Below are 27,906 nucleotides of genomic sequence, written 5' to 3'. Positions count from 1 at the left end.
ACACCAGTAAAAAAATACAATGCGGAGGAAATATTAAAGTACTGAATTTATTTTTGATAGAAAAGGTTTTGCTTCCGGAAAAATACAAACCTTCGATTTGATCAGTGCTTGATGCAAATTCTATTACAAATATATACAAAATACATGTACATAAAATTGTTATTAGATATACAAGGCATTGTAGTGGTTTTCCATTCATGTGAATCAGACGTGGTGTGCATAGATAAAGTACAGTAGATATAGATGAGAAAAGGCAGCTTGGTATCAAGAAATGCCAAAGATAATGTCCACTACAGAATTATAGGGCAACTACTGTATGAACGGTAGGAAATATCAGTTATTCATTTACTTTATATAAATCTGCTTCAATATTATACACTGAAATTAAGTTAACAACAGTATATCATGTGCTGGTAAACAAAGAACAAACAAAATTAATAAATGTCATTGTTCCATTATGCCTGATGGAAAAACAAACACTGATCTTGTTTTTTTTTAGCCTGTCTTTTAAAAATTAACAATTTTGGTGAAAATAAAAAACTGGCTGTGCTTTAGTAGTTGTATAAAATAAGTTTACAGTACAATTGATTTAGAAAGGCTCTGCTTATATATTGCTAAATGACATTTGCTACCTACAGTTAAGTCAGTATTGAACTTGAAGCTCATTCAAGTTCATTGTTTGTACAGAAATATTTGTAAATGAAGGAGCTGAAATGTAAATATCTTTATTGTGATTATATTGTTGTTATAAATTGTATTTTGACATCAGTGATGCATCAGTGTAGTGCTGATTCACTCGTACCTATAGAACTTATTTGCCTTTTTTCGTTCTGTAACTGAAAAAATAAGTATATTATAAATAGCTAGAGTCTAAGCAGAGAATGCCATATTACACCTTTTTTGATACTAAACAGCTATAGGTTTCTCACCTGTAAGATTAACATATTTTTTAATGCATGTTTTGGACTATTAACTGCATTGGTATTTGTGTTGCTTTTGCTATACTACACTATTAATGACAAACATTTACTTTTCTTTCATTAATTCACATGACTAACATGTGCTAACAGGCATTTTTGTAAAATGATCACTGATGTGTTCATTTCCCGTCTACTAATACCCTGCTATCTCCCATCAGTCTCTCTTAACATACACCTAATGAAATCATCACTTCTCATGATTGGTCTCTACAAAATTCAATCATGTTTCCTTCCATCTATATGTATTCATTCACTTTATACAAAAGTAAGATTCTTGTTTATTCTATTTATCCATAATTACTTTAAGTACAATAAAACAATGTATCGCATTGTCTTATATTCTTCAGTTTCTAAATGGCTTAAACTCTGAACTGATCTCCTCTAAAAGGCCTTTTTTACACAAAACTTAAAAGGGATAATTAAAGCTTTTCTTTCAAAAGGGACTCTAAGCTGGAACTGAGGTCTAGATGAATAAAGCCATGACTGAAATCTATTAGACTCACTGACAGATAAAATGTCAGGTGTCTCAAAATGTGTGAAAAGATGTTGTCCAGTTTTATGGACAGAAAAAAGTTTAAGCCCAGGTTGTACAATATGATTTATAATTGGGGTTGATGTGGCGCAGCAGTGAATGCTTAAGGGTGGAAACCAGAAGACTGGAGTTTCAGTATCTATCATTTATTTTAGAGCAGGACTGAAGTTACTCTGTGTCCAGGAATGGAGTGCCAATCCTTTTCATTGTATGAACTGTATCAACAGGTAGCTCCCATTCACGCCCCATTCCACAGATTCCTCTCTCGGCTTCAGCAGGAACTGGTCTGTAAATTGCTCTCGGTGAGGATGGAGGTTATGCTGGAATGATCATACAATCCATCATCATCATCATCATCAGAGCTGAGCACTGAAGACTCCAGAGCTGACTGCCGGGCCTGCTGGATCTTCCTCCTGAGGATGAAATAAGGCAATTTGACAGTAGTGTCCTATGGTATAACATACTATACATTTTAAATAAAAGTTCATTTTGGTGTAATTATTATACATGAAGTTTTTATTTTTAGGTTTAATTTTTTTAATTATTATTATTTACTATTATTTAGAACAGTGATTCTCATACAGGGGTCCAGGGCACACTAGGGCGCCTCAGCAAACTTCCAAGCAGGCCACAGAATGAAAAGTATTTACATTTATATATGTTATATATATTTATATATATTTTTAATTTAATTAATATGTATAATATTGTTAAAACAAATCTAACATAACTAACTTGCTATAAAAAATAAAAATAAAAAACACAATCAAGATGTAAACTACTTTTTTGGGGTTTTTTTTACCCTCAATATTGTTTTGTTTTTTTGTTAAAGAACATACAGTTCTTACATTCTGCAATTACAAAATGAAATGCGGTTGATTCATTTACCCATTGACAGTTTCTGTTAAAGTGCCCCAATATCTGTGCTTTTTCAGATATTACTTTTTCATGCAGTGTGTACTATAGCTGTTTTGATATTTTTAGGTCAAACCGTTCTTGTCTGTCATTCATATAATGCAGGTCTATGGTCACCACCTCAAAGAGCATGCACAAAGAAGTCCAAATTAAACATGATTTAATGACTCGTAAATGCAAGTACACATTGATGGCCTAAGACACGAAACGAGCGGTTTGTGTGAGAAAACGAACAGTATTTATATCGTTTTTACCTCTTGTAACGCACAGACCGAAGCGCCCGCGCCCTCAGATCACTTGGACGTGGCTGTGTTTACAAGAGGTAAAAACGATATAAATACTGTTCGTTTTCTCACACAAACCGCTCGTTTCGTGTCTTAGGCCATCAATGTGTACTTACATTTACGAGTCATTAAATCATGTTTAATTTGGACTTCTCTGTGCATGCTCTTTGAGGAAGTGACCATAGACCTGCATTATATGACTGACAGACAAGAACGGTTTGACTTAAAAATATCAAAATTGAAACTACTGCGGAAACAAAGACACCTACATCTTGGATGCCCTTGAGGTAAGCTAAAACATACCAAAAAATAATTTCAAAGTGAACTATCCCTTTAATTGAATTGTTTTTGTGTGTGTAATACAGTCTGATCTATAAGCTTATTAAGAGGTTCTATGATTTCCAGGATGTGCATATTCATTTAAAAGAGATGAGCAGTATGTGCTGGCTAATTTGAGGAAAGATCATGTGTGAGTGAGGTTTGGAAAGCTAAAGGATTTAAGGGATTAGAGATGCAAGGAAACCAGACATAATTGGGCTCTATTTAAAAAATAATAATTCAATATTCCAAACATGAACTCTTATTTACAGGGGGAAAAAAAGCACTTTACATACTCAGTCACGCACACTTACTTGAGTTCATTCTCTAGCGCCGTGACTCTGGATTGCAGCGCCTCCATTTGTTCCTGCTGCTCCTCCATGTCTCTGATGGCCTTCCTCCTCAATCCCTCCAGTCGCTCTGCCTCGGCCTCTCCCTCATCCACCTGCCGCTTCAGAGCCTTCACACGCAGAGTCAGCTGCAGGACCACACATGCATTAAACACAGAAACATTCCACAGGTCTCTCAACCAAATACACAGATCATCACATGGTGTAGAAGAAGACACACTACTCTATGTGTACATGTAACGTGTGTATGATTCACCTGGTCTCTCTGTTCCGTGTGCTGCTGTCTTTCCTCATCCAGGGTGATGTTCAGCTCCTTTAGTTTCCTCTCCAACCGTCGCTGAGAGGACACTATAGAATTCTTCTCTCTGAAAAAACACAACTATGTGCTTGTACCTCAGGATGTGCTGAATCTGTAGTGTATTGAGTTTTCTTATACTTAAGATACTTCAGGTGCTGTGGCTTGATGATGTTTTTTTTTTTTTAACTTTAAAACTTAACTTTTTGTTAATTTAATAAAAAAAAAAAATCCTGGTGCATAGATACAAACACTTTTTTTGTATACAAATGCCAGTAAAAATATTGGCAGGGCAAATTAAAATCTGACCAAGTAACAAATAAACCTCCTGACCATTCCACTAATGTAATTTACATAATGTAGTCAAATTTAATTTAATTTAATTAATTAACTTAAAGTAGAAGATTTCGTGAACCGCTTTACGAACTGCAATATCTGCGGTCTGTGTATTTTCTAGCAGCGTAGATTGATTAAAGAGGAGTGCTTTTCTCTAGCATTCTGTAGTGCTTTGTGGGTAATGTAATTGTTTCAGCCACTTCATGGTAGTGGTTTTAGAACTTCAGTTCATTATGTTCTTTGTTTACCTCTCCTCTGTGCGCAGTCGCTCCTCGAGTTCCTGGATTTTGCTCTCCAGCTGAGACACGCCAGTGGAGGAACGTGACTGGCCCTCCATCTCAGTTACGCGAGACTTATACTCCTTTATCTGAAAGATATGCAGATTAGATGAAATCCTATGGCCAATCTGAATGAATGCATTTTTTCTTCACTTGTTTAACTGTACACTCTTATCACACTTGTTAGTTACCACAGAAACTCAGTCAAAGATAATGCAGTATACACTACGACAGATAAATCTACCATACTGTTGGATGGTCACGGGGCGTACCTGTCTCTCCAGAGCATTTTTGTCCAGCTCCAGATCTTGTTTGGAGGACCGTTCTTGCATGAGCTCTGCACGCAGCTGTTCAATCTACACGCAGCACCATATTTACATTAAAGCATTTAATGACCTTTTTCTTAGTTAACACTTTATGAATAATTTAATATGGCACTTATGAGCCAAGTCCCTGATGTCCACCGATGATAACAGTGTATGTATACCTGATCTCTGCTCCTGGTGATTCTTTCTGTCAGCATCTCCGCACTGTTCTTCTCCTCATCTAACTCAAGCTCCAAATGCTTGATTTTGTCCTGCAGGTGGAGACAAACATAGCATACAGTGAAGAGAGAGTTACAACACCACATTATGATCTCCAAGACACCAAATGTGGAAATGTAAAGGTGAAACACACACCTCCAAGCTGCGGATATCTCGTGAACGGTCGTTTTGTGTGGTACGCTGAGTCTCCATCTCACTCTCCAGATGCTTGAGGCGGTTGCTGAGCAGCTCTTTATCTAATAAAGCATTGTCTCGATCCTCATAACTTGAGAACAGCTCCTTCTTTTGACGGGCCAACTAAAAACAAACAAAATTGAATCACTGGAAATTGTTGACTGATTAATTTGCTTAGCCAAATTCAAAACAAAAGTAGGAATATTTGTAAGAGGCCAGTGTGGCACCTCCTCCTGTAGGGAATGAAGGGTGCTCTGAGCTCTCTCCAGCTCACTGAGCTTCTCTTTGGTGTTTTTATGCGAGTCCTGCTGCTCTTTCCTCCACTTCTCTCTTTGCTCATCCAGCTGAGCCTGCAGGAGCCGCACCTCCTCACGGGACGCAGCAGACAAGCGTTCCATCTGACAAAAAAAGCGAGAGAAAGGGGCAGGAGGACGCAAAAGAGGGAGATTAAAAAAGACAAAGTAAAGGACAGACTAATAAAAATTTAAAATGACACAAGACTGACTCAAATTCGTGTTGATGAGCACATACCTCTTTATTGAGTTTGTCTAGTGCTCTATCCTGCTGCCTCCTCTGATCATCGAGCTGCGTGTTCTCCTTGCGGACTGCGTCTCTGTCCTTCTCCTTCTCTTCCATATTACGAGCCAGCTCGTCCCTCTCCAGGCCCAGCCTGGAGTTCTCGCGCCTGGACTCTTCCAGCTGCTGCCTCAGTTTCCTGGTCTCCTCCTGTTGCTCCTGCTCAGCTTCAATACTCTGAGACATGCGCTCCTGCAGCTGAGACTACAGACACAGACAGTTAAACACGTCAGAGAAAAAGAGAACAGATGAGTGGATGGAGTAATGTGTGTTTTAATGCATGACAATCAACTCGGGATTTCAAAAGTGACAAATAGGATCATGAAGACAAATTACGGTGCGAGTTTTCAACCATTAACTGATGAAAACAGATTGTTATAGTCTGAGTGAGAGGGAAGGTGTACCACTATATAACTAACTATGGCTATCTACATTAATGCGGATTCATTTGAAAACTCTGTTTTTATTTTTAAAACTCTGTCCACATTAGCGTTTTCCTCTCCCATACTGAAAAGTTGAATAATGCAGAAAAAAAAAAAACACTGAAAAAAATAAATTCATCTTACTGTATGTATAAAACATATTGAAAGCTCACTGAGATGATACAGAGAGACCAGACATAATAAAGTTCTTAGACTATTCTTCTGGCACAATTCATTTATTAGCTAAATATCTTAACACTTACTGGAGCGTTGAGATTGGACTCAATCGCCATTCCATGTATGGAATAAACTGCAACTGCCCTTGTTTTTTGCCACAGGATAGCAATTGAGAGTAAATTTTCTGTCATCTATGCAGGAATTTAATATTAGGATTGTACAAAGTAACATTTATCTTTAGCAACACTGTGAAAGTGAATAGCATATAGCAGACAGATATCGGTATAATCTATTGGTAAAATATACGTCACATGACTAAACATGCATCATCGTGTTCAAATATTCCACTCTACAACGCGAAAACTGCGTTTTCGAAAACACACTTGGGAGAGCGTCTTTAAAAAGCTCAATTTTCGCAGGAAAAAAGGACAGGAGTGTCAGCATGGATGGAAGCCCAAAACGTAGAAAAAAAAAAAAAAAGTGTTTTCAAATGTAACCATATTAGTTTAGACGTAGCCTATATTAATGTGTGTTCTAACCTCCAGGCGTGTGAGCCTCTCCTTCATACGCGTGTTGGTTTCCTCGAGCTCCTTGTGCTCATGTGTCAGATTGTTTGCTTGGGTTTGAGCAGAGCTGAGTTTGTCTCTCTCTGCCTGCAGCTCTTCTTCAGCTGACAGCAGCTGACTGCGCAGTCGGCCCACCTCCTCTCGCATGTCACCCAACTCCCCGCGCAAGGCCTCCACCAATGAGGGTTCAGCTAGCTGCCGGGGGGTTATAAAAATCAGAAGTAAAACACAAGAGGAGGAGAACTGTTATTATGTCATACTAATTTTAGCCATACTGTACCTGTTTGGCCCTCTCATGAGCTTTTGTGAGCTCTTCCTTATCTCTGCGTGACTGGTCCTTCAGCCTGTCAATTTCATATTTCTGCTCTGCTTCAAGCTCCTGTTTGCTCTTCTTTAATAAAACAATTTCCATTGTCTTCTTGTCAAGATCTGTTTTTAATTTATTCATATCTGCCTGGGCCTTCTGCAGGTCAGCATGACAACGTTCAAGTTCCTATGAAAATACAAATAGTACTTTAAGTCATTTATTCATTTAACATTCATAAGCAGATGAGAGTGAACTGTATGTACCTGACTGACTGTCTGTGTCTGTTTGGGATCTGGTAACTGCTGTTTCATTGTGCTGACTTTCTCCTGCAGATCTTTCAGCTCCTCCTCAAACTCCTCTTTCTCCAGACGAGACTGGAGTAACCTAACATACACACATATATACACACATAGTATAAACATACACAAACACAACATACAAAACACACCAAAAAAGATAAACTGAGTGATTAATAACAAATATGTACATATTCTGCAGTGTATAGCAACAGCTCCTCATATTTCCTGATAATGGTAATTTGGATGGACAAACTATTGATTGAGTGTCAAGATCCATAATAATGTGATTAAATATTATAAAAGCAATGTTCCCCAAGTGCACATTTTATTAGTCTCAATTAATGGTGCCATCTTGGTCTGTTAATGGCAAACCATTTAGAGATGGAGAAATTAGCTTAGTATGTTTAAATTAGCAGATTAGCAGTGTATTTTCTGAATTAAAAAAAATGTGGTGATGTAGTTACACGTTACTACATGTACTTACTATAGTAATAACCGTAAATTATGCATAATCACAAGTAACTAACCCTAAACCTAACCGTAACTCTATAGTAAGTACATGTAGTTCATTTATATTACTCAGTACTTATTTGAGTAAGTACAATGTAACTACATCACCTTAAAATAAAGTGTAACCAAAAAATGTAATAAGCAGAAGGAATTCAAAATGATTCAGTATTTGTGAGGATGAACTGGTGATGTAACAGGGTAATCAGAATTACATATATATAAAATATCCATTTGTTTAAAAGCTAGTTCCTCTGAATTAAGTAAGGATTTAATGTTTTAGAATTGTGATTTGGTACACTTAAAAAATATATCACACAAAATCATTTATCAAATGTATTATTAAATCATTTGTTTAAAATTATGGTTGCGGGATCTTAGACTCTACAAAGCAGACTTATAAATACTAATAGTTGCAATCATCTCTACAAATAAATCTAGATTTTTGTCTCAGCTACTCTGAGAGTGCATCTCACGCTTTAGGTTGAACCAGTTGTCCACTGAACCGACAAAAAGTGTACAATGAAAAAGGAGAGACAAAAACATATTAACAAAAGAATAATGTAAAACTAATTAAATTATGCCAAAAAACTAATCAGTGTAAGTGTGACTCACTCTTGTTTGGTGTTACGTAGCTCTTCTCTACTGGACTGGAACTGCTCTCTCCAATGGTTTCCCTCATCTCTGCTCTCTTCCAATTGCTGCTGAAGAGACCTTACCGTAGAGTTCACACGGTGACGCTCAGCTTCAATAGTTGCCTGAGACTAAGGCACAGAGATATTGTTGTACATACTGTATGTGCATGATTCCTACACAAAGTGCTTCAAGTTTTAACATTGCTCCTTATATTTTATATTATAGGTGTTCACCAGGGTTCTGTCTTAAGAGCATCTAATTTCCTGTACATTTCGCAGACCCTTGGATGTACCTGTGAAACCTGCTCCATGCTTGCTCGTAGTCGCTCCATGTCTTGGCTGTACTGCTCTCTGAGAGCTTCTATCTCCTTGTCATGAGAGGAGACCTCATCTTTCAGTGCCCCCTTTAAAGCAGTCAGCTCCCTCTCTCTCTGCCTCAGATTGTCCTCCTGCCTCTGACGCAGCGCTGCAGCTTCAGCCAAATCAGTTCTCACTGCCATCAACTCCTGTACACACAAATCATAACTTTGTTAATAAACTCAATACCATCATAGTGACATAATTTTACTGCTAGTACTTTGTAATTTTTGTCAGCAGCCAAATGTGTACATTATGTGTATATGAAACATTTATAAGCGTTTTCACAGGTTTCAAAAAGATAAACACTTTTCACCTGTCACTGTCCCCAAAAGCAAAAAAGTTGATTTGTCATCACAGAACATTTTAGTCTTATTCTGGAGTGTATGTGCATTTGTGCCTGTGTGATTACCATATGCATAGTGTCAGCTTGAGCCTTGTTGTCTGTCTCTCTTCTCAGCTCCTCCTGTAGTCCTGCCAGCTGATCCTCCACCTCTCTAACATGAGACTCTGCATTCTCTCTGTCCATTCGCAACTGAGTTAGCCTGAGAGAGAGATAAGCACACAAACACAACATAACAACTCTACCTTATATTGTACTGCACATAATCTGCAGATGTGGGAATATCCATGTTGGTTTATCTTACTCTGAATGTGTTTGGTGCAGCTCTGTGTTCTTCCTTCCCAGCTGTTCCTGCAGCTGTACGTTTTCATCCAGACATTTCTCAAGCTCCTCCTTTAAGTCATCAGGTCTGCTCACCTGAAATTCAAGGGACAATGGTTCTATGGTTGTGCTCATAAGTTTACATATACATTTTCTAATATATGTTTACTTTCCCCTTTTGAAAACTTAAAGATGTTCAAGAATAAGATATTTAAAAATAAAATGAGATCATAATTATTTTGTTGCATTTATGTTTCACATTTTATCCTGTGTTGCTTCAAGCATCATGCCCGTTTCACACATACTGTACTCCGTTTGCAGTGCGTGTTGCAGTACATATGTGGTGCAGGAGCAGCACGCGCTCATGTGCTTTCATATATGCTGCGTTTGCAGTGCGCAACTGATCCGCTGTATACCACAAACACAACTTTTATTCATTATTTTTATTTCAAATCCAAAAGTTTTTACATACAATTCTCTTTGTACATATTACAGTTATACAGTCTTTCATAGACTTATTCACATTTACACACAAAATTTAAACAATGTATTATTCGATGCATTCCTTCAATTCCTGGCAAAATCATTTGAACGTACTTTTCTTATGTTAAAATCACAAACATTAAATTAAAACTTACAATTGACAAAGACATCCGACTCTCATGCCTCTCTTTAGCATTAAAATCCTTATACAAAAAGTACCACGGGACGTACAGAACTTTGTTTCTCCACTTCAACGAGTGTCATCTATTGTGCAGCTTTCTTGTTCCGTGTAGTTCTTGGATCACCATCACGTGATTATCACTTTCTGCAGAGATACAAGGCTCTTGCCCACACATAATAGCTATAACAAACTGTGAAGTGCATTTCATATTATTATTTTTATTTTGACCATATTAGCTATTTTAGCTACTCATGGTAAGTGTTTTGCTTTTCTTTGCTTTACCCTGGGCTTAAAGTGAAAAGATGACTGTGATAAATAGTAGTATAATTTAATGAAATGCTTTTATGGTGAGATTACTATATTTTCATGTCATTCTGTGTTCATTTTGACCATGAACCATGCGCTGTCACTTTAATTAAGCACGTGCAGCACAGAAAAAAATAGACTAGGTGTGGAAACGATCGCTGCACTGCTGTATACGCACCGCACCTGGAACACATTGACGGACCGCATCCGCGTGCAGTGTGAAAGCTCTAACCTGTTAACATGGGTGCGGAAAAAAATACGCAGCGCAAACGGAGTATGTGTGAAACAGGCGTCAATGACTGCTGCTTGCAGTCTTATCAATGTTTATGACACCCAATATGTCCTGAGCCACTGTGGGGAAAAATTTAAATGTGCAAAGCTTGCAGGACCTGGAACATAACATGACAAAACATATAATTCAGAATGTAATAAATAATATAATTAATCATTTCACATACATTTATGAGCAGATCTCTATACAAAGATACTGTATCTAGACTGTCTATATCTACTAAGATCTCTGACAGGGCAGGGAAATTCCCCAACAGTGCATGATGATTGTAAACTGACATCCAGTGTTTCCATTGTTTTACCCACTCCATGCAGTCTGTCAGTGGCTAACAGGACTAACCAGGACAGTCATGTGCGTCAAAACGTGCATGTTTTTCATGTAAACAAGGCATTATCAGATAAGCCTAAAACACTATAATTCAAGTCACTATGATAGTATCTAGACGACAAAGTAGTCATTAGTGGTTTGCTACCCCTGTTGAGACATAATAGACATAATCCTGTGTAAAGTTCACTATTCTAAGTAATTGGTCACAAAAAAAAAACAGTCCTTTGCTTTTAAGAAATTATTACTTCACAAGTGAAGTGTTTATGAGATTTCTACATTACAAAATGCTCCCAAAAGCTCAGCATTCCAGACAAAGACTATTATGAATAATATTATACATACATATGTTTTATCACATAAGTCACAGGCTTTTAGGCCATTGTTACACTGAATTACTACTAGTGCTATTTTGTTTTAACATAAAATAGGAAAATATCTTTGTCAACATTCAGCACATTATGCAAGTTTAGAAGTTCTGTAACGTCCAGGTATTTTTCGATTTGCTGTGCCACTTTTAAAATTCTCATAATTATCTTGAGCTCAGTTGCTCGGAAACTCGTCCATGATGTTAACTTGTTCCTGGCAGCAAAACCCAGACAAATCCATCAGGCATCTAGGTTCTCTCTCTATGTCAGGTTGGTAATTATACTGAGGCTAAATGGTCCACTGTTTGCCTCAGAAAGTAACTCTCGGGCCTTGCATTTCAAACATAAACTTAGGGTTTACTGAAATGTTCAAATATAAGATTGACAGGGATATTCAATTGCAGTCTTTTTAAGTGCTTATAATTTCTGATGGTATATTATTGGGATTTATAAATTTATATTAGATTAGACTGTCAGACTTTTGTGTCCATTAGTAGAAAATTGAGTTTGTGTGTGTAGATGATGGCAGAGAAAAAAAGATTTCTCACTCCTCTTACTCTAAAATGGGCTCAGCTGTTGTAAGTGAGGTGGGATCTACTTCCAATTCATTACAGCTTAGCAAAAGATGCCAACACCTAAAAAGCCATCAAATGTAATGCCCATTTTAGCAATGCCTGTCTGAGTACCGAACACAGTGCCAACTGAGCCTACCTCCACAGCCAGACTTTGTGTTTTATCACTCGAGTAAATCACCTCTCACTGCTGACACTTGTTTATGATAGCTTTTTAAAAATGGCAGATTTATTCGCAGCTGGGTTTAGTCAAAGTCAATTGACTCAATGGTTATCTTGGTTACACCCTGGGCAGCTATTTTTTAAGTAGATAATACAAGTGTATTTTTTATGTACTTGAATTGAGAATTGCGGCAATATACAAAACTGTCTGTCAAGATTATGTCTCAATAACAGCTCATATTGCACTAAAAGTGTGCATTAAAAAAGCCAACTGGCTATTTTAACTGAAAGGCAAGACTTTTGCACAAATTACACATATACAGTCTCTGGTTGAATATACCTGAACTGCCTTTCACAATACAAGTAATTTAACATCCTGTACAGAACATTGTCTTTTTTGTTTGTTTTATCATGAATTGTGCTTCAGTTCACCTGAAATAGTTTTGGGAGCAGAGGTTAAGCTTTGAGCTAAACTGGTTGTGTCATGGTGGTGGAAGCACCCTAAATAGAAGTCATTCATTAGTTTTAAACGTAGGGTGCGTGATCAGGTGTTGACATGTATTATGTTCAAAACTCAGAGTGAACAAATATAGCAATGTTTAAAATTTGATTAACTAAGATACACTGTACCTTCAGGCCTTGAATCTTATTACAGATGACTCGAACTCTGCGCTTAATGGAAGCATCTCCCTCTGTACTCCTGAGGAATTAGGAGAAACAAAATGTTACTAATGACATTCAGACTGTATATATTGTTTGCAAATCAGAAAAATGGTTTACCCCTGACGTAGAACATCGTATATTATTTGCTGTATCTGATCTTCGGTTGAGAACTCTGACCCTGAACTTTGACCCTGGTCCATCAACAGGTCAGGGGTTACCTAAAAGGAGATTACAGTCTATTAAACATCAAACACAGCCCACACAAATAAGTGCAAAACAACTAAGTAACATTTCCTAAACAGTCTAAGGAGTGGGTTACAATTGATACATCTTTGAGTAGTAACACTTTCTCCGCTGAAACTAACAAGCTACATTAAGCTAAAAGACATTCAATTCCAGAGAGAACAGAGTATCAGGTTGATGAATTGCTTTACTATAACCTATTCAAATTACACCGTTCCAAAACCCTGACAGCCTTTTAAGAAATCTGAGGAGCACTTCCAAATGCAAAGGCTGCTCCAAAGTCTAGATCAAAAAATGCTAAATTAAAATACAGAGGATACTTTTAATAAGCCTCAATATATTTCACCCATCATTTACATGTGCATCAACTGGAGCAGATGAAGAGACAGCCATGACCTTGGCAACAGAACCAGAACCACGTCCCAGGCTGCTGTAGGCAGAACCAGGTGAGGAAGACAGTGGTGAAGAGTATGTGTTTGAAACGAGAGATGAAACAGGTAATGGTGAGGTTGAGGTGGGTCTGTTGTCTGCATTTATGATGGGATAGCGCCCCCTGGTAGTGGTCCCAGTTTTATCCGCCTGTGCAGCAGAGCCCCCGTCGAACCTGTCGACGAGTCTGTGGGGAGGAGTCTGACGAATGGAGCTGTGAGCTGACTGGCTGAGAGTTTGCTGGTTGTGTGGAGACATTTCAATTGATTCGGATGAGGTGTAATGACTGCCTCCACCTCTCCCTCTTCCCAAAGTGCCATTCAGCCCTGTCTGGTAGGAGCCGCCCCACTGATTTCTCTCCATCCTTTCTATGGGCCGCTCCCTCTCTGGTCCCATACCAACACCTCCATCCAGATTGCCGTAGCTACCAGAGCGTCCATCACCAAGCGGCCGTCGGAGTTGATCTGTAAAGTCTTCGCTGCTGTTTTCTCTCTCCAACAGGGAGCCGTGAGACTGAGCCCGGCGCAGTTGGGTATTCTCTCCAGACGAGAAATACGGCCCCTGAATTACCCCATCCTCTCTCCTCCTAACACACAGACACAATCAGCAAAATACAAAGATACAGATTTAAAATTTGTTTAAAAATATAAGCACTGCCATTTCTGTTGTGTATGTGAAACAATACACAGCAAACGCACCAAAAGCGGAAAGAAAATGCGATTCAATGAGAAGCGTTCGAGTTCAGCAGAGTTTTCTGATACAAACCACAAATGTCTTGGCGATTTAAACTAGCTTAAAGCCAAATGAAACAGTGCTGACATTCTCAACAACACTGACATGGAAAACAGAAGAAAACATTGTGCCACAACAGTAGTTAGAAGGCTTTTCAACCCACAAATCACCAACATTTACCATGGATTTACTGTAGTAACACTAACTGTAACCATGGTGTTGTTGCAGAAATGTGAGATATTCATATCGAATTGTATTATATTATTATTATTAATGTAGACATGAAATAAATGAGTAATGTGATTTAAATACATTATTTTTGTTATAAAGCTACAGCAGTTTTTGTGCATTTGTTATAAATACTAGTTGTAACTTGTGTTAATTTTCTATAGATGTTACTGTTCTGTCAACTCAAATCACTGATCACCAAGAGCGCATTTCCAAGAAACAAAACATGTCGTCATTATTAATACTCCAGTCCCAGTGCTACCAAATTAGGTGCTGGTGCCATCATCTGTAAAACTTGGTGGCACCGGTGCCACAGGTCTCAAAAGTTATTCTGGGGTACTGAAAGATATTATCAACCACAGTATGTACAATGTCTTATGCATTTGTATTATGCCAAGACAACTTTTAATTAACTCCTCAGTTAAACACAGCTTTATATAAAGTTGTATATAATATGTATTATATACAGGACATTCACGTAAAGCAACAAAGCAAAATTGCCTGATTATTTATTTAATCGCAAAATGTAACTACTGTATATTATTGCCCAACTCTTTATATAAAGTTGGATATATAAGCATGTCCAACTTTATCTGCATACACACAGTATTCTCTCATTGGGTATCTCTCATGCTTGTATCATCTCAAAATGTTAACTATATTATCAGCCATTTTATCAAGAAAATTACTTAAAAAGCATTTTCATTTATTAAAGATACACATATATAGGTAACAAATATTTTAACATTTACACGCAGTCATTTAGATCAGAGGGTTTTAAGATATAATGAAAAATCAACAAATTTAAAGTCCCTGTAAAGGCAATTTCAAAAAAAAATTCTAAACACATTATAAATGTTAGAAATGTATTGATTAAATATATTACAAAGACTGTGAACTGTGAAGTACTGAATTGTGGAGTTAGACCGTTAAACAGTTTTTCACTATTGCTATTTTCCGGATTTTCTGGGCGGGGCTAAAACGGGGCTCGATGACGCACTGGAGCCCTTGAGCTCCTGGACACGCCCCTACTTGATGACGCACTAAAGCCGCTTAGGCTGGCCGCTCCTAACAATATTATAGAGCACATTCACATCAGTTTGCCGCTCATTCGCGAGTTACTGTCAGTACTATTATTAGTAACGGCCTACAGATTGCTAGCTAGCTATGCCTTCGTCACGGAAATGCGTAGGCCTACTACCTGGATGCGATCACCGGATCAGTACAAAACAGATCGGTGTCCTTATTTACATTTCCGAAAAACGATTACATCAAGAAGAAGTGGATTAATTTTGTGAAGAGCCACCTTGATGGAGAGCTGAGGATCACCGCCAAAACCCACCTCTGTAAGTGATCATTTTACACGGAATAGTTTTATAAAATTTCATCAGAGACAACGGGGATTTAATGATAATCCGCTGTTACTGGTGAATGGGGCCGAACCGACTATCTCCCGCCTCGGCCTTCATCCTCCAGTCGCGCCGACAACTGGTGCCATTATCGGCAGTGCGTGCCCACCGTGCGAGCATCCATTCCGGCTGTAGAGTTGAGTGTGGCGACGGCAACTTTCCCGCGAGTGGGCGTGGCTTCAGCACAGCCAGCGGACACGCCCCCAGCGTTTGAGAGCAGAGATTACTGCTCATTTTTTCAAGATTTTGATAGCTTATTTTATGTACTTGCTGGCTTTTTTTATCATTCAAATTTGGCTGGGTGACTAATAACACATTTTTCTGTGGTGTGACAAACTCAGAACACATACTTAATTTTGACTTTACAGGGACTTTAATAAAAAAATGATTCGGAGCATACCTAGGCAGGCTGCTGTAGGCAGGTGGTTGGGTTCTCAGCTGTACTCCATATGAATCTCCTTTTTCTCCATCTTTTAGTACAACGTAGGGCTGCCCACCGATGCCCTGCACCCTCACTGCTACTCCATAGCGAGACGGCTGTTTTTTGGGTCCCTCTTTTCGAGGCTGCCCACTCACCCCCCCTCCGGTGTCTTGCAGGTCATTTATAAAGCGAATCTGTACGCCATAGTCCACGGGGGTCTTCCTACCTGAGACAGGAGCGGACATCCTAGAGGTGAGACGAAAAGAATATTAAGAAAATGTACAGTCAATGTACAGTAGATATCGCACAATGTCAAAGTGTGCTTGTCCAGTGACCTCAAAAATCAAATACTCTCTTCCAGAACTATTTTCCCCCTCTCATTTTCTGCAAAGATATTTTAAAAAAATCTTCAAGATAAATGTTCTTCTAACTATGTTAGACTATGTTCTAACTAATGTTCTTTTTCTAGCATTTAGTTCTGAATGCAGAATGTTTTGTTTATATACAAATGTCGTTACTAAACTAAAATATTAAATATTATCAATATTTTAATATAATGTGATAATCTGACAGATTTCTGCATTTTATTTAGACTTGTTGGTGAAAAGTGGGCGTTATACTCTATAATGAAGCCAAGTGGTTGGAGGGGGCTGAACAGGAAAAGTCTTTTTGTTTACAGAATGTGCACTTATGAATCCTTCACACAATAAAACCAGGAACATGCATTAATAATAAAGTAAATGGGGTCGATATCACATTGACTTCAGCAACCTTGTAGACAATGATGGTCTGTCTTGAAATGTTTCTAGCCTGTGTTACTCTAAAGGAAAATTTGAATGGGATTTTTACTACCAGAACCCTACTGTTGTGCTCTATTGAGATACAGACAGACACAGAAATGCAGACAGTCCAATGAGGCCGGATTGAATTACACTCTACTCAATGCTGCCTGTTACCTCTGACTCCTGGCAGAAAACCCAATGGCCTTCATTATTCATTAACCTGAACACACACACGTTTGTTTTTCATGATGTAGATGTTCCATTGGCTTTCTATCCTAAACCACACACCATTTTTTAATTTTTTTTTTATTAAGACCTACCATGTTACTACTTCTCATCAAAACCAAAGCTTCAGTACTCATGATGTAATGGAGAAGAAAACTGAAGGTGTGGCTGGTGTGATGGAATGAAAATATCCAATAATAAGGAACACTAAAGCATGAAGGGTGTGACGGGGAACAAAGTGCATTCCCAGACAGTGGTAGCCTACATCTTTACCGTTTCTCTTTGTCTTTTTCTTTTACTCTCACACTCATCATCTTGTTCAGTCACAAACGACATCATTGCGATAAACTAAACAGACTGCAAACTACAAACACATTCAGTCTGATCAGTACTGCTCCTCTTACGTGTGTGCGTGTGTGTGTGTGTGTGTGTGCATGTGTGGCCTGGTAAACCCTACGTTATGGGGACAAAATGTCCCCACAAGGATGGCAATATCCGAAATCCTTGTTCGTGTGGGGACATTTTTTGGTCCCCATGAGGAAATCAGCTTATAAATCATACTAAGTGATGTTGTTTGAAAATGTAAAAATGCAGAATGTTTCCTGTGATGGGTAGGTTTAGGGATAGGGTTAGTGTAAGGGAATAGAATATACAGTCTGTACAGTATAAAAATCATTATGTCTATGGAAAGTCCCCATAAAACATGAAAACACAACATGCGTGTGTGTGTGTGTGTGTGTGTGTGAGATAAAGAATCCAGTGTAATAAATTGCATGATAAACCAGAATCAGGGATGTCCGCTCCTATGACTGGATCATGGGAAAAGCACTTTATTCAGCAAATCAGATTCACAATTAACCTACAGATATTCCTTTTATTAAACTAAGCAAAGGTTCAGTTAAAACGAACTACAGTCAGCCTGAGATGAGTAAGAAAGTGTTAAGAAGTAAATTTACTGTGAGACAAAAAGGAGCCTTCAAGACTACTATTACAATGTGAATACAATGAATGAGCTCACTATGTGTTTTGTCATCAGAAAGCTTTTTGAGACGGCTGACGTGTCCATGTCAATGACTGAAAGCAGACACAAAAGAGGGAGCCAAGCTCAATACCGGAGACTCTTGTGCTGACGGATAAACAGGTGGAGGGTTATACAGGTGTAGTGAGAAAGTGGCAGCAGCACTGATCATTTTTCATGATTCATTCATTATCTATGTTTACTGTGGTTGAGGTAGAATATACAGTCAGTGACAAGAATTAAATTCCAGCTCTCACACTTGGATAGGTGGAGTTTCCCAGACAACAGACTTTGAACGCCATAAAATAACTATAAAGAAGGACAGGCTTCTTTATAGATAGCAGGGGGGACATTGTTGTGAATATGATGAAAATGTATCCTGAAGGTCTAAACAAATTCTGAAAACAATTTGTGTGGTAGTCAACTGTAATATGACAATAAATCTTATTGTATTTTTCACCATATTATAAATATATTGTGTTGTGAGCCTAACAGTAATGCTGGCACTTTTATCAAAGTCCCTTTAAGGCAAGCCAGTTCATTCTGCAGTCATATTAGCAAGCTATTCCAGTCACACTCCAATATACACAAATACTGTGTAACACTATACACAAAAGCTTTTACTTTACTTTTACTATACTACGCTTTTATTACTGAAAGGCTGGAAAGTATTTTCAAGAAATATATTTTATCATCGCTCAAAGGAGAAAGAGCAGAAAAGCACGTAAACATTTGAAAGGGCAGCAACTATAGGCCTATACATTAAAAATATAAACCAAGCAGCTTTACGTTTACCTGTAACTAAGCGGCTGAATTAACTTATTTCCACTTTTTTAAAAACGACATCCATTTTGAGATCAAATACAAGACCGAAAACTATTTTAACTATATCGCGTCGTCTATCTTCCATTTATCAATATTTTGAATTAGCTTTTATTTTTGTGTTTTATGTTTTTATTTTAGCAATTCTGTTACATGATTTTCTAATTTTTTATATTTGTTATTTCAATATTTCCTAATATTTTAATATTTATATTTAGCTTTTATTTTAATTTCAATTTTAGTCATTTTAGTATGTCCAACAAACTTATTTTATTTCAGTTAGTTGCCCATGCAGCATTTCGATTTTTCAGTTTACCTTTATCATTGAATATTTATTTTTTTGTTTTATTTCAGCTTCGTTCCAATTAACACAAACTATTTTTAATAGTTTTAGTTAAGAATAACAAAACCGATTTAACTCTCCTCAATCACTTTTGAATATCCAAATGATGACGGACAGAATATTTATTCTGTTATGACAGTGATCTGGTCATTGGTCAAACATATATACAGCCAAATTCGGTCACGGTCTAAAACGATCCATTTCCTCTGTGTCAGTGTGTCAGTGTGTCAGTGGCCAGGCAGACAGAGGCACCATTTAGCCTCTCAGCACTGCATTATCTGATAGGCTGAATAGAGGGAGCCCGTGAGTGTGACAGAGGGGGAGTATGAGGACCCTCTTCCCATTATTACAGTGAAGTGGGGCAGAAAACAAGGGCAGCTATGCTGAGAACACTGCTTCTCTATCACACTCACTCTCTCCTGCTCTCATACACTGATCCAAATCAGAGATGTCACTATTCCCTTCACAGGCAATAGCCGAGGGCATGCAGGCGTTTACATCCAGAACAAACACACTGGATTTAACAGTCTAGAAAGCAAGTATCTGTGCATTAAGGGCAAAACAATGTAAATCGGCCAATTGCTTTTTCTCTCTTCATAATGAAGCACTCTTAATTATATCTGTTCTATCTATTTCTCTTAATGATGATTTTATGATGACTTCTGCCTGTTTTAAAGGTTTTTAACACTAGATCTAACCTAGCCTGGTTAATACCAGACCATTCTCAGTTGTAACTGAGTTATGGTCTGGCAAAGCGTCATAGACAAATCATTTCCAGAGGGGCGTCACCAACGGACGTCGCGGATAGACCTAAACCCAATCAGAGCGATGAAGGAGATGACGTATGCAGAGCGGGGGGAGAAAGATCTCCCGAGTGTTGTTCTTTGCTCGGTTTTTAACAAAAAGGAAACGTTCAAATCGCTTAAAACAGACGCGATAGCTGATTCGAACGAGTGATGTTCGACGGCGGCATCCATCTTTGTAATGTAGGCTACAAAATCTGCTCCAAAATCCCAGCGCTGTCGTCATCATGTAAAGCCCGCACCAACGTTTCTGATTGGTGCCTCGATTTCAACGGATCGGAAATAGGCTTGAATGAGCTCTTTGCCAGACTAACTTTCAGAGCAAATCTAAATTTGCCGGAAGTTGTCTGGGTTTTCCCAGGCTAGATCTAACCCTGACTCAACCTTGAATTAAGCAATGTTTCAAATTTCTTTTCCGGCATTGTATTTTCGTTTTATATTGTATTTAATTATATTGTATTTAATGAGATGGGAGAGGGTCAGGTCTGTCTGATATACTTGAATAATCTCAGACCTGACCCTCTCCCATCTCATTCTATCTATCTCATTCCCTCCCATCTTAGAACATCTGAAAGGAGATTAAAACTCCTTTTAACGAAATTCCAAAGCTGGGAAGACTTCTGAAATGCAGGGAGAAAGATATACAAATGTGAAACAATGGTGTGCTAGATGGCCACAGCAAGTTGTTTAGCAACCGACAACCAATCATAAACTAAACAATGCTTGCCTTGTTAAATATGCAAAAACTTTCACAAGCCACATTTAGCTTGCACACATTAGGGAACAAGAGTGATGAAAAGACATTACTTTTATGTTATTTCAACAAATGGACAAGCAGTTGCGTTCTCATGTGCTGTGGCCAAAGCTCAAACTCAAAAAATATATTAAGCCAGGGACAAAACAAGCCGGCGTCGGCCGACTTAATTTTTCCGGTGTGTTCCACACCATTAGCTCAAGTTAGACGCCGTTGTTGTTTTTTTGGCCGATTCAACATGTATAATCGGCGTTGGGCCATCTTACCTGAGCATTCTGCGCAAATAATTTCATAATAACATGAGCAGAGTGGAATTAAGAACATGATCAGCATGCATGCTTGATATTCAAAAACGACAAGCAAGCGCTGCTTTGTTTATGGTTTGTATACCTGCATTCTTAGTTTCGCCTTTTTGAATGACGAATAAATCTGCTTTTAGACTAGACAGTTATCTCCTTTACATGCAGGCGCAGAACACAACAAGATGACCCAAGATTACACTAACCCAGGGTTAAAAATGACCCACTGCACCTCATCTATATACCCCAACATCCTTTATTTCCTCCATCCTTTCATAGGCTGATAGGCTCACTTCAGTGGCATACTTACTTGATTCATTACACCTTTATGACCACATAATTTGTGTCGGCAGAATTCCACAGAAATCACAGCAGACTGTCAATAAAAATCAAGTGCTTGTACACAGAGTTTTGTCTCCATAGCTCATTCAAGCAAAAATGTGTCAAAACTGATCACTTGCGCATTAGGACAGACACATTCTGTATTGTACCTTTCACGTCTCATTCACATGCTCTGGGAGATAAAACAAAAACAAACATTCCAATTTAAAAGTCTTAATGAACCACACTTTAAAAAAAAAAAACTCACAGAGACCCTCCAGGGACATCTGTCCACAGCTCTGAGTCTGCGACCTCTTGCTCTCCCATTAAATTGAATTCTTGGATCTTAAATTGAATCGAGACTCTCAGATGTGGAACGTATAATTGAATTAGGAGGGAACTGAGGCAGTAGGACTCAGAAGACATCTGCGCAGTCACTATGGTTTGTATTATCTATGTTGACTATCACAAACCATTGCAAACCAAAGTCAATGCCTCTACAATCAATCAGTGCATCCGAGTAATGCGTTACATTTTTCCTCACACGTGCATAGCAGCATCAGACTTTCTATCAATATGAAATATGACTTTAGTCACCTTTTGTCGGGTTAGACAGACCTCATTTAACGTAGGAGGTAGAAAAAACAAGCATGCTTAGCATTCCCAGAGTGAGTCCTTTAGGTTTTTAACACCAACCTCTTTAAGCATACTTCAGGCATTAAAGGGGTCATATAATGCCATTTTTGTACAAGCTAATATGATTCTTTAGGGTCTAAATTAAAAGTTTGTAATATACTTTAATTAAAAATTCTCATTAGTATTGTAAGAAAACACTTATTTTACCTGGTAAAAAACAGCTCTGTTTTCAGCACGCCGTTTCAGTGTATATGACTTTAAATGATCATGAGCTTTACTGACTCCGCCTCTCTGTTCTATGCGTACACCAGAGCCGGCTCTGGCGTACACCGTTTGTAACACAATAACCATAACACGTTGTTCAGTATAAACGTGGGATTATTATATTGAGAACGTCATACATAGAAAACATGCCGTAATGTACCCTGAGTGTAAACCTTAGACGCATTCATCGTGAAGCGTGCAAGCGATTTACAAGGATTAAGTTTAATAAAACGTTACACTCACTTCAGTTCTTCTGGAGCAGCTGCAGGAGCACGAATAGATGGTACCGATCCTTTCAGGAGCAGCTTCTTAGCAAAACCAGCTTTATACCTCCTCGTTTATAAAGCAGTCTGGTGTGTGAAATGATTCGCGCAAACATGAGAGCATTGACGTTGCTCGTGGGGAATATTCCCTTCGAAAACAAACTCAGCCACTGCGTCTTCAGCGGTTCGGATTTAGGAACATTAAAATGACTGCTGTGTTCGTTATTACACCCAAGAACAGAACACCACAATCGCTTAGACGCCATTCTGCTCATAGACAGTGCTCCAGCATATCAACAATGACCGCGCCGGTCCGCGCAGACTATGATTGACAGCTCTCACGAGCGAGGGCGGGTCTGTGTTGAAACTCGGCTGTCATTCAACAATCGCGGGGGGGGGGGGGGGGGGGGGCGTACGAGCTTGTGACGTCACAGGCTCGAACGGCTCGATTTGAGGCAGGGGAAAACATATAAGGAGATTAAAACAAAACCACTGGATGGATTTTTATCATTATATGATGGTTGTGTACAGGCACTGCCAACACACATTTCAGTACAATCAACTTGTAAAAGTGCATGTACCATTATATGACCCCTTTAACACTTTTGAAGTGGCATTAAAAGTATGATAACCATTCTAATGAGAAACACAACCTAAAGGCTGGATCTCTGGTCTAGTTTCTATTCATTTGCACAGAAAGGATAAACCAGTCACTGATATTCACATTGGGGTGATTTTCCTTGAGAGAGGTGAGATATAGAGTTCATCTAGATAAGTCTGAATTAAAGAGTCGAGTTGCTATGAGAATGCATCTGAGAAAGTGTAGCCTATCGTAAGCTTTCATCTCATTTTAAAGAGTCTGGTATCCCTCCATAAGTGCTCGACTCCCCTTTGCATTCTTTGTCTCCTGCCAAACTCCCTCTAAATCTTTCTTTTCCTTTCTTCCCCCCTCCCTTCCTACACTTCAATCACTATTCTCGTTTCAAAGACAGACAAACAAGAAGTTCTTCTTCTGTCCGTCTATTGGATCTCACAGGCATGACTGACTCCAGTGCTGCCAAACACAAATCATATGACAAGAAACTCACACAATATAAAATTAAATCTTATCTAATACCAGCATGTGCTCATGACTCCAGGTTTTTCAGCTTGGAAAAATAAAAGCAAGTTATGACTCTCAGCTGTGAATCACACTAGAAGATTAGCGTCTCGTGTCAGTGATAGAGATGTAATAGTGTTATGTTTGTCCATGGCTCAGCACAAGTCATAGGTCAAGAACCTATCAGTGTGATATGGGGGGTGCACTGCAAGAACAAAACGTTTTGGTTTTATGGTCTAAATATGTGCAAACAATGATTCAAATGAAAAGCAAGCTTTTAATGTAATGCCAAAGATTCCCAACCAGGATACATCCACTGCTGAGTGTACTTTAGGAGGTTGGAAAGGGGTGCTTGCTTGGAAAGATTTATCTTTGTTAAACCTATAAAACATTACTACTTAATTGGATTTCATAATAATAAAATGTGTTGTTAGGTCTTTCTTGAGGTAATTACAGAATTGCAGCCAGAATTGTTCAAACTCATGAAAATCAAAAGCTCATGTGTCTCATTGGGGGGAAGCAACAAGGCGAGTTTTCTCACCCACAGAACTGAATGTTTAAAGTCATGATGAAAAATTATAGCAACAGATCTTCTCTTCCATATTGTGACATAGTGTGTTAAATTAATTATTGAAAAAGAAAAAAAGTATGGAAGTTGTCGATTGGACGTAGGCAGATTGGCTGAATGTGAGCTTAATAATTTAAATATGACGTAAAAAATGTTAAAAAATAAAAAATAAGCACAAATGAATTCACAATAAGATCAATAACCTCCATTCGGAAAATTAATTTTAATTTGATTTACACATGAAATCTTATTGTATGCAAAGTTTAATCATTAGTATAATCATATTAATAATAATAATGAAGCTCTGTAATAAATAAAAAGTAACAAAATTATTATATTTGAGCCTTATAACAAAACACGCAGTAAATCACTAATGTAAATGACTGAAAATTAGTAGTAGGCCTATGTAAAGAGTTTGTGTCCCACTGCTCATCTAGGCCTATAAAATTCTTCTGCACTGAGTCACTGGTTTCAAATCTCGAAAAGTCCGACCTAGCGTCTGACTGGATAACATCACGGAACTACCAAAAGACTATGAACTATGAATCAAATATTAAACGAGAGCAATACTTTAACGAACTAAAAAGTTGATTGTTCTTTTAAGTCTTTTTGAACAGGACGCGTCTGACAGCCTAACGTTGTTTGACAGAGTTACCTCCCTCACGGCAAGTTTGACACTGACTCGTAAATCGTTATTCATTTGAATACAAATTGGCCTATTCAAACACAAGGCTTTGAGTGTTTAGCGGGCTTTCGTGGGCTGTGGTGAGGTAAACAATCACAACACTGTTAAAACAGGATTGTTTGCCACGTCAATACTTTCTCTCTCTCAATGATTTGCTCCCAAAGCGAGAAGCGCAGGTGTTCACCTGGCGATGCACCTGCGCTTCGTGCGAAACTCAATGTGTTATTAAGTCTCTCGAGCCGAAGCGCTCATTTTCAGCGTAAACCAGTGGAAAATACTACGTGGGCTCGACAATAATCCTTTGGACAAACATTAATCCATCTTCAGAGAAGTAAACTTGAGAAGAACACGAAACAGGACAAAACAAAACTAAGCTGAACAGTATGCGAGCGAGACAAGTGTGTTATTCCTAAAGGAAGAAAGTTCATCTCGAGAATTCGTTGGAGCATCTGGCGCGCGACAAACAAGTTTAGCAAGCATCAATTTCTAGTCACAGGCTAACAGGTTTAGCTGTGATAGCGAACAAAAATAACATTTATCCTACCTGATATTACGGCAAAGTTTATATTTCACTCTGCCTAATGTTCCTCGGTTACTTCCTGCTGTTCTTCTTCATGAGAACTGATAGTGTAACAGTAAAAGACGTTTCTTTGAATGTGACAGCTCTAACTAATAATCCCCAGGGAAAACATTGGCTAAAGACAACCTGTTACCTTTCAGACCGATACCACTTGCCTCGCCCACTCTGCGAGTGAGGAATAATCTCATTGGCTGATAGTGGCGTCGTGGGTGGAACCCATGAAACCATTTCTGCTTCGATTATTGGTTAGGTTGTATGTCAATCACAATACAATTTGGAACGTAAATTTATCTGCGGAGCCGTGAAAAATTAATTCAGGTTATGATTTTAGAGACACAATGAAAGTTCAGTTTTTTCACAAAATTAGCTCAATGTTTTACGGCAAGTTTATAGCTCATGTAACTGCCTGTTTTGTTTCCATATGCATGTACATAGTTGACAGGGTTGTTTAGGCTATAGCATAGGCTACAGCGTGATCTCGTAGTAGACTATATAAATGAAATCTTAAAAGTAATAATCAACAGTGGAGAACAGTTTGTATGTATTATAAAAAGGTCTGTTTCTCTGTATAGCCTACTGTTTCTGACGACTAACTGGGACTCACACTCAGGAAGCACTTGCATATTGTTGCAACATTTGCTCTCCTGCTCTCCTAATTTGTAGCCTAAGTCGCTTATTTGGATAAAAGCATCTGTTAAATGATTAAATGTAAATGTAGTTGGTCCACAGATGGGAGTAAATGTCCCTTGTGTGCTGTGTCTTTTTTTTTTTTTCTATCGTTTTCAATAACTGGAAAAACAGGTCCAGGTGCTGAATAAATTCAGCAAGACATTCCACGATGAGCTGGGTTGACTGACAGTGTTGATAAACCATAGAGTGATAAACACACTTGATAATGATGATAGTCACGTGTGGGCAGAGACAGTATTGTGTGATCACAGCTTAGCTTCCACTAGTAGGCCTATTTAAATTTCGAGTAGTTTTGCTTCCAGAACCATGTAAAATTGTTTGTATAAGTAGGCAAGCATGAAACTCTAAGAACAATTCTAACATTATGGAATTTCAGAAATATTTTTCAAACCGACATTAGGTAGGCTATAGGCTATTGGCTATAAATAGACTATAATTCATGTTTACATGTCAATGAATTTAGCATGTTTTATTAATTAGCCACTATGGAGGCAGTATAAATGACTTTAAGTTGCCCAAGTGTCTGCCCCTATAAGTGACTTGGCCCAGTTACCTGGTGTGAACTGCTGCCCCACTGTGGTAGTGGTAGTGTCTTGCACAAAAAAAAAATCATCATTTAGATTTTTATGGAACCGTCTGGTAAGCCCTTTTTTAAATTAAGAACATCAAATAGATAAGATTTGTAGTTACCTTTTTTGCTGTCATAATTTATTTGTTTCATATTTGCTTTACTGTTTAAATTAACCCTCTGGTGCCATTCGGTCATGACTCATTTTTGACTGAAAATATGTATCCTATAGGCCTACGTTTTGTTTTTTAGAATTGTTTAGCCTACTTTATCGGAATGGTACGAAACTTGGAAAAGGTTTTTGCACTTACTATGTGAACACACACACACACACATACACACACATACACACACACACACACACACACAAATCAAAACATGATCTGAAAAGGTTAAACGTCCTGAAAAAAAAATATTCACATACTTGTATTGTCCACGGTCACAAATGAGCAGTGGAAATAAATGTGACGAATTTTATACTGGAAAGGTTTGGTAGCATACTGCGCACAAACAAATTCTAACTGAAAGCTAATTTTTTGAGATATCAACCTCGAATTTGGAACACTTGTTTAGATTTATGGCTTTGATTTCCACACAGTTTTAGAGTAAAATGTGTTTTGGAAAATATATTTCATTGCATTTTTCATAACAATAAATGTAACATTTTATAACTTTTTTCAAGTTCACTTTTTTTTTACATTCTCAATTGACAAGTGTCATAGCAGAGACCAAACTTAACTCTGTTCTCCAAAGCATTCAAGTTATCGAGTTATGAAAGGTTAAACTTCATTAAGTTCAAGGTAGCCTATATTCTCAGGTTCATGCTCAAAAAGTGAATAAATGAATTATAACTAGG

General features: G+C 38.1%; 1 protein-coding gene across 2 annotated transcripts; it reads right to left on the bottom strand.

Moving 5' to 3' along the window:
• Positions 1-33: 33 nt before the first annotated feature.
• LOC130101824 (cingulin) lies at positions 34-25,921 on the bottom strand. Of its 2 annotated transcripts, XM_056267677.1 has the most exons (22): positions 25,757-25,921; positions 16,310-16,576; positions 13,469-14,126; positions 12,986-13,086; positions 12,836-12,905; positions 9,501-9,613; positions 9,266-9,398; positions 8,790-9,002; positions 8,477-8,625; positions 8,338-8,361; positions 7,319-7,439; positions 7,029-7,241; positions 6,722-6,943; positions 5,539-5,787; positions 5,235-5,405; positions 4,969-5,130; positions 4,776-4,865; positions 4,561-4,644; positions 4,259-4,377; positions 3,636-3,744; positions 3,344-3,507; positions 34-1,925 (listed from the first exon to the last, which is right to left on the bottom strand). In XM_056267677.1, exons 2-22 carry the CDS (start codon positions 16,573-16,575, stop codon positions 1,784-1,786), a joined length of 3,573 nt encoding a protein of 1,190 aa, XP_056123652.1. In that variant the 5' UTR covers position 16,576; positions 25,757-25,921; the 3' UTR covers positions 34-1,783. The 2 variants fall into 2 exon arrangements, with proteins under 2 accessions (XP_056123652.1, XP_056123653.1); XM_056267678.1 differs by lacking the exon at positions 8,338-8,361.
• Between the last annotated feature and the right edge of the window lie 1,985 nt (positions 25,922-27,906).

Source organism: Rhinichthys klamathensis, unplaced genomic scaffold (genome assembly GCF_029890125.1).
Source record: "Rhinichthys klamathensis goyatoka isolate OS25496 unplaced genomic scaffold, OSU_Roscu_1.1 h1tg000262l_1, whole genome shotgun sequence".
Lineage (NCBI taxonomy): Eukaryota > Metazoa > Chordata > Actinopteri > Cypriniformes > Leuciscidae > Rhinichthys > Rhinichthys klamathensis.
The sequence above is the reverse complement of the archived record's forward strand: the minus strand, read 5'-3'. Positions and strand labels throughout refer to the sequence as shown.

Excerpts from the sequence above, each read along its gene's own strand:
- LOC130101824 (XM_056267677.1), bottom strand. The coding sequence starts at position 16,575 with ATGTCCGCTCCTGTCTCAGGTAGGAAGACCCCCGTGGACTATGGCGTA. Across the intron at positions 5,406-5,538 it reads TAGACAAACTCAATAAAGAG|ATGGAACGCTTGTCTGCTGC; the intron begins GTATGTGCTCAT and ends TTTTTTTGTCAG. Across the intron at positions 3,745-4,258 it reads CGACTGCGCACAGAGGAGAG|AGAGAAGAATTCTATAGTGT; the intron begins GTAAACAAAGAA and ends GTGTTTTTTCAG.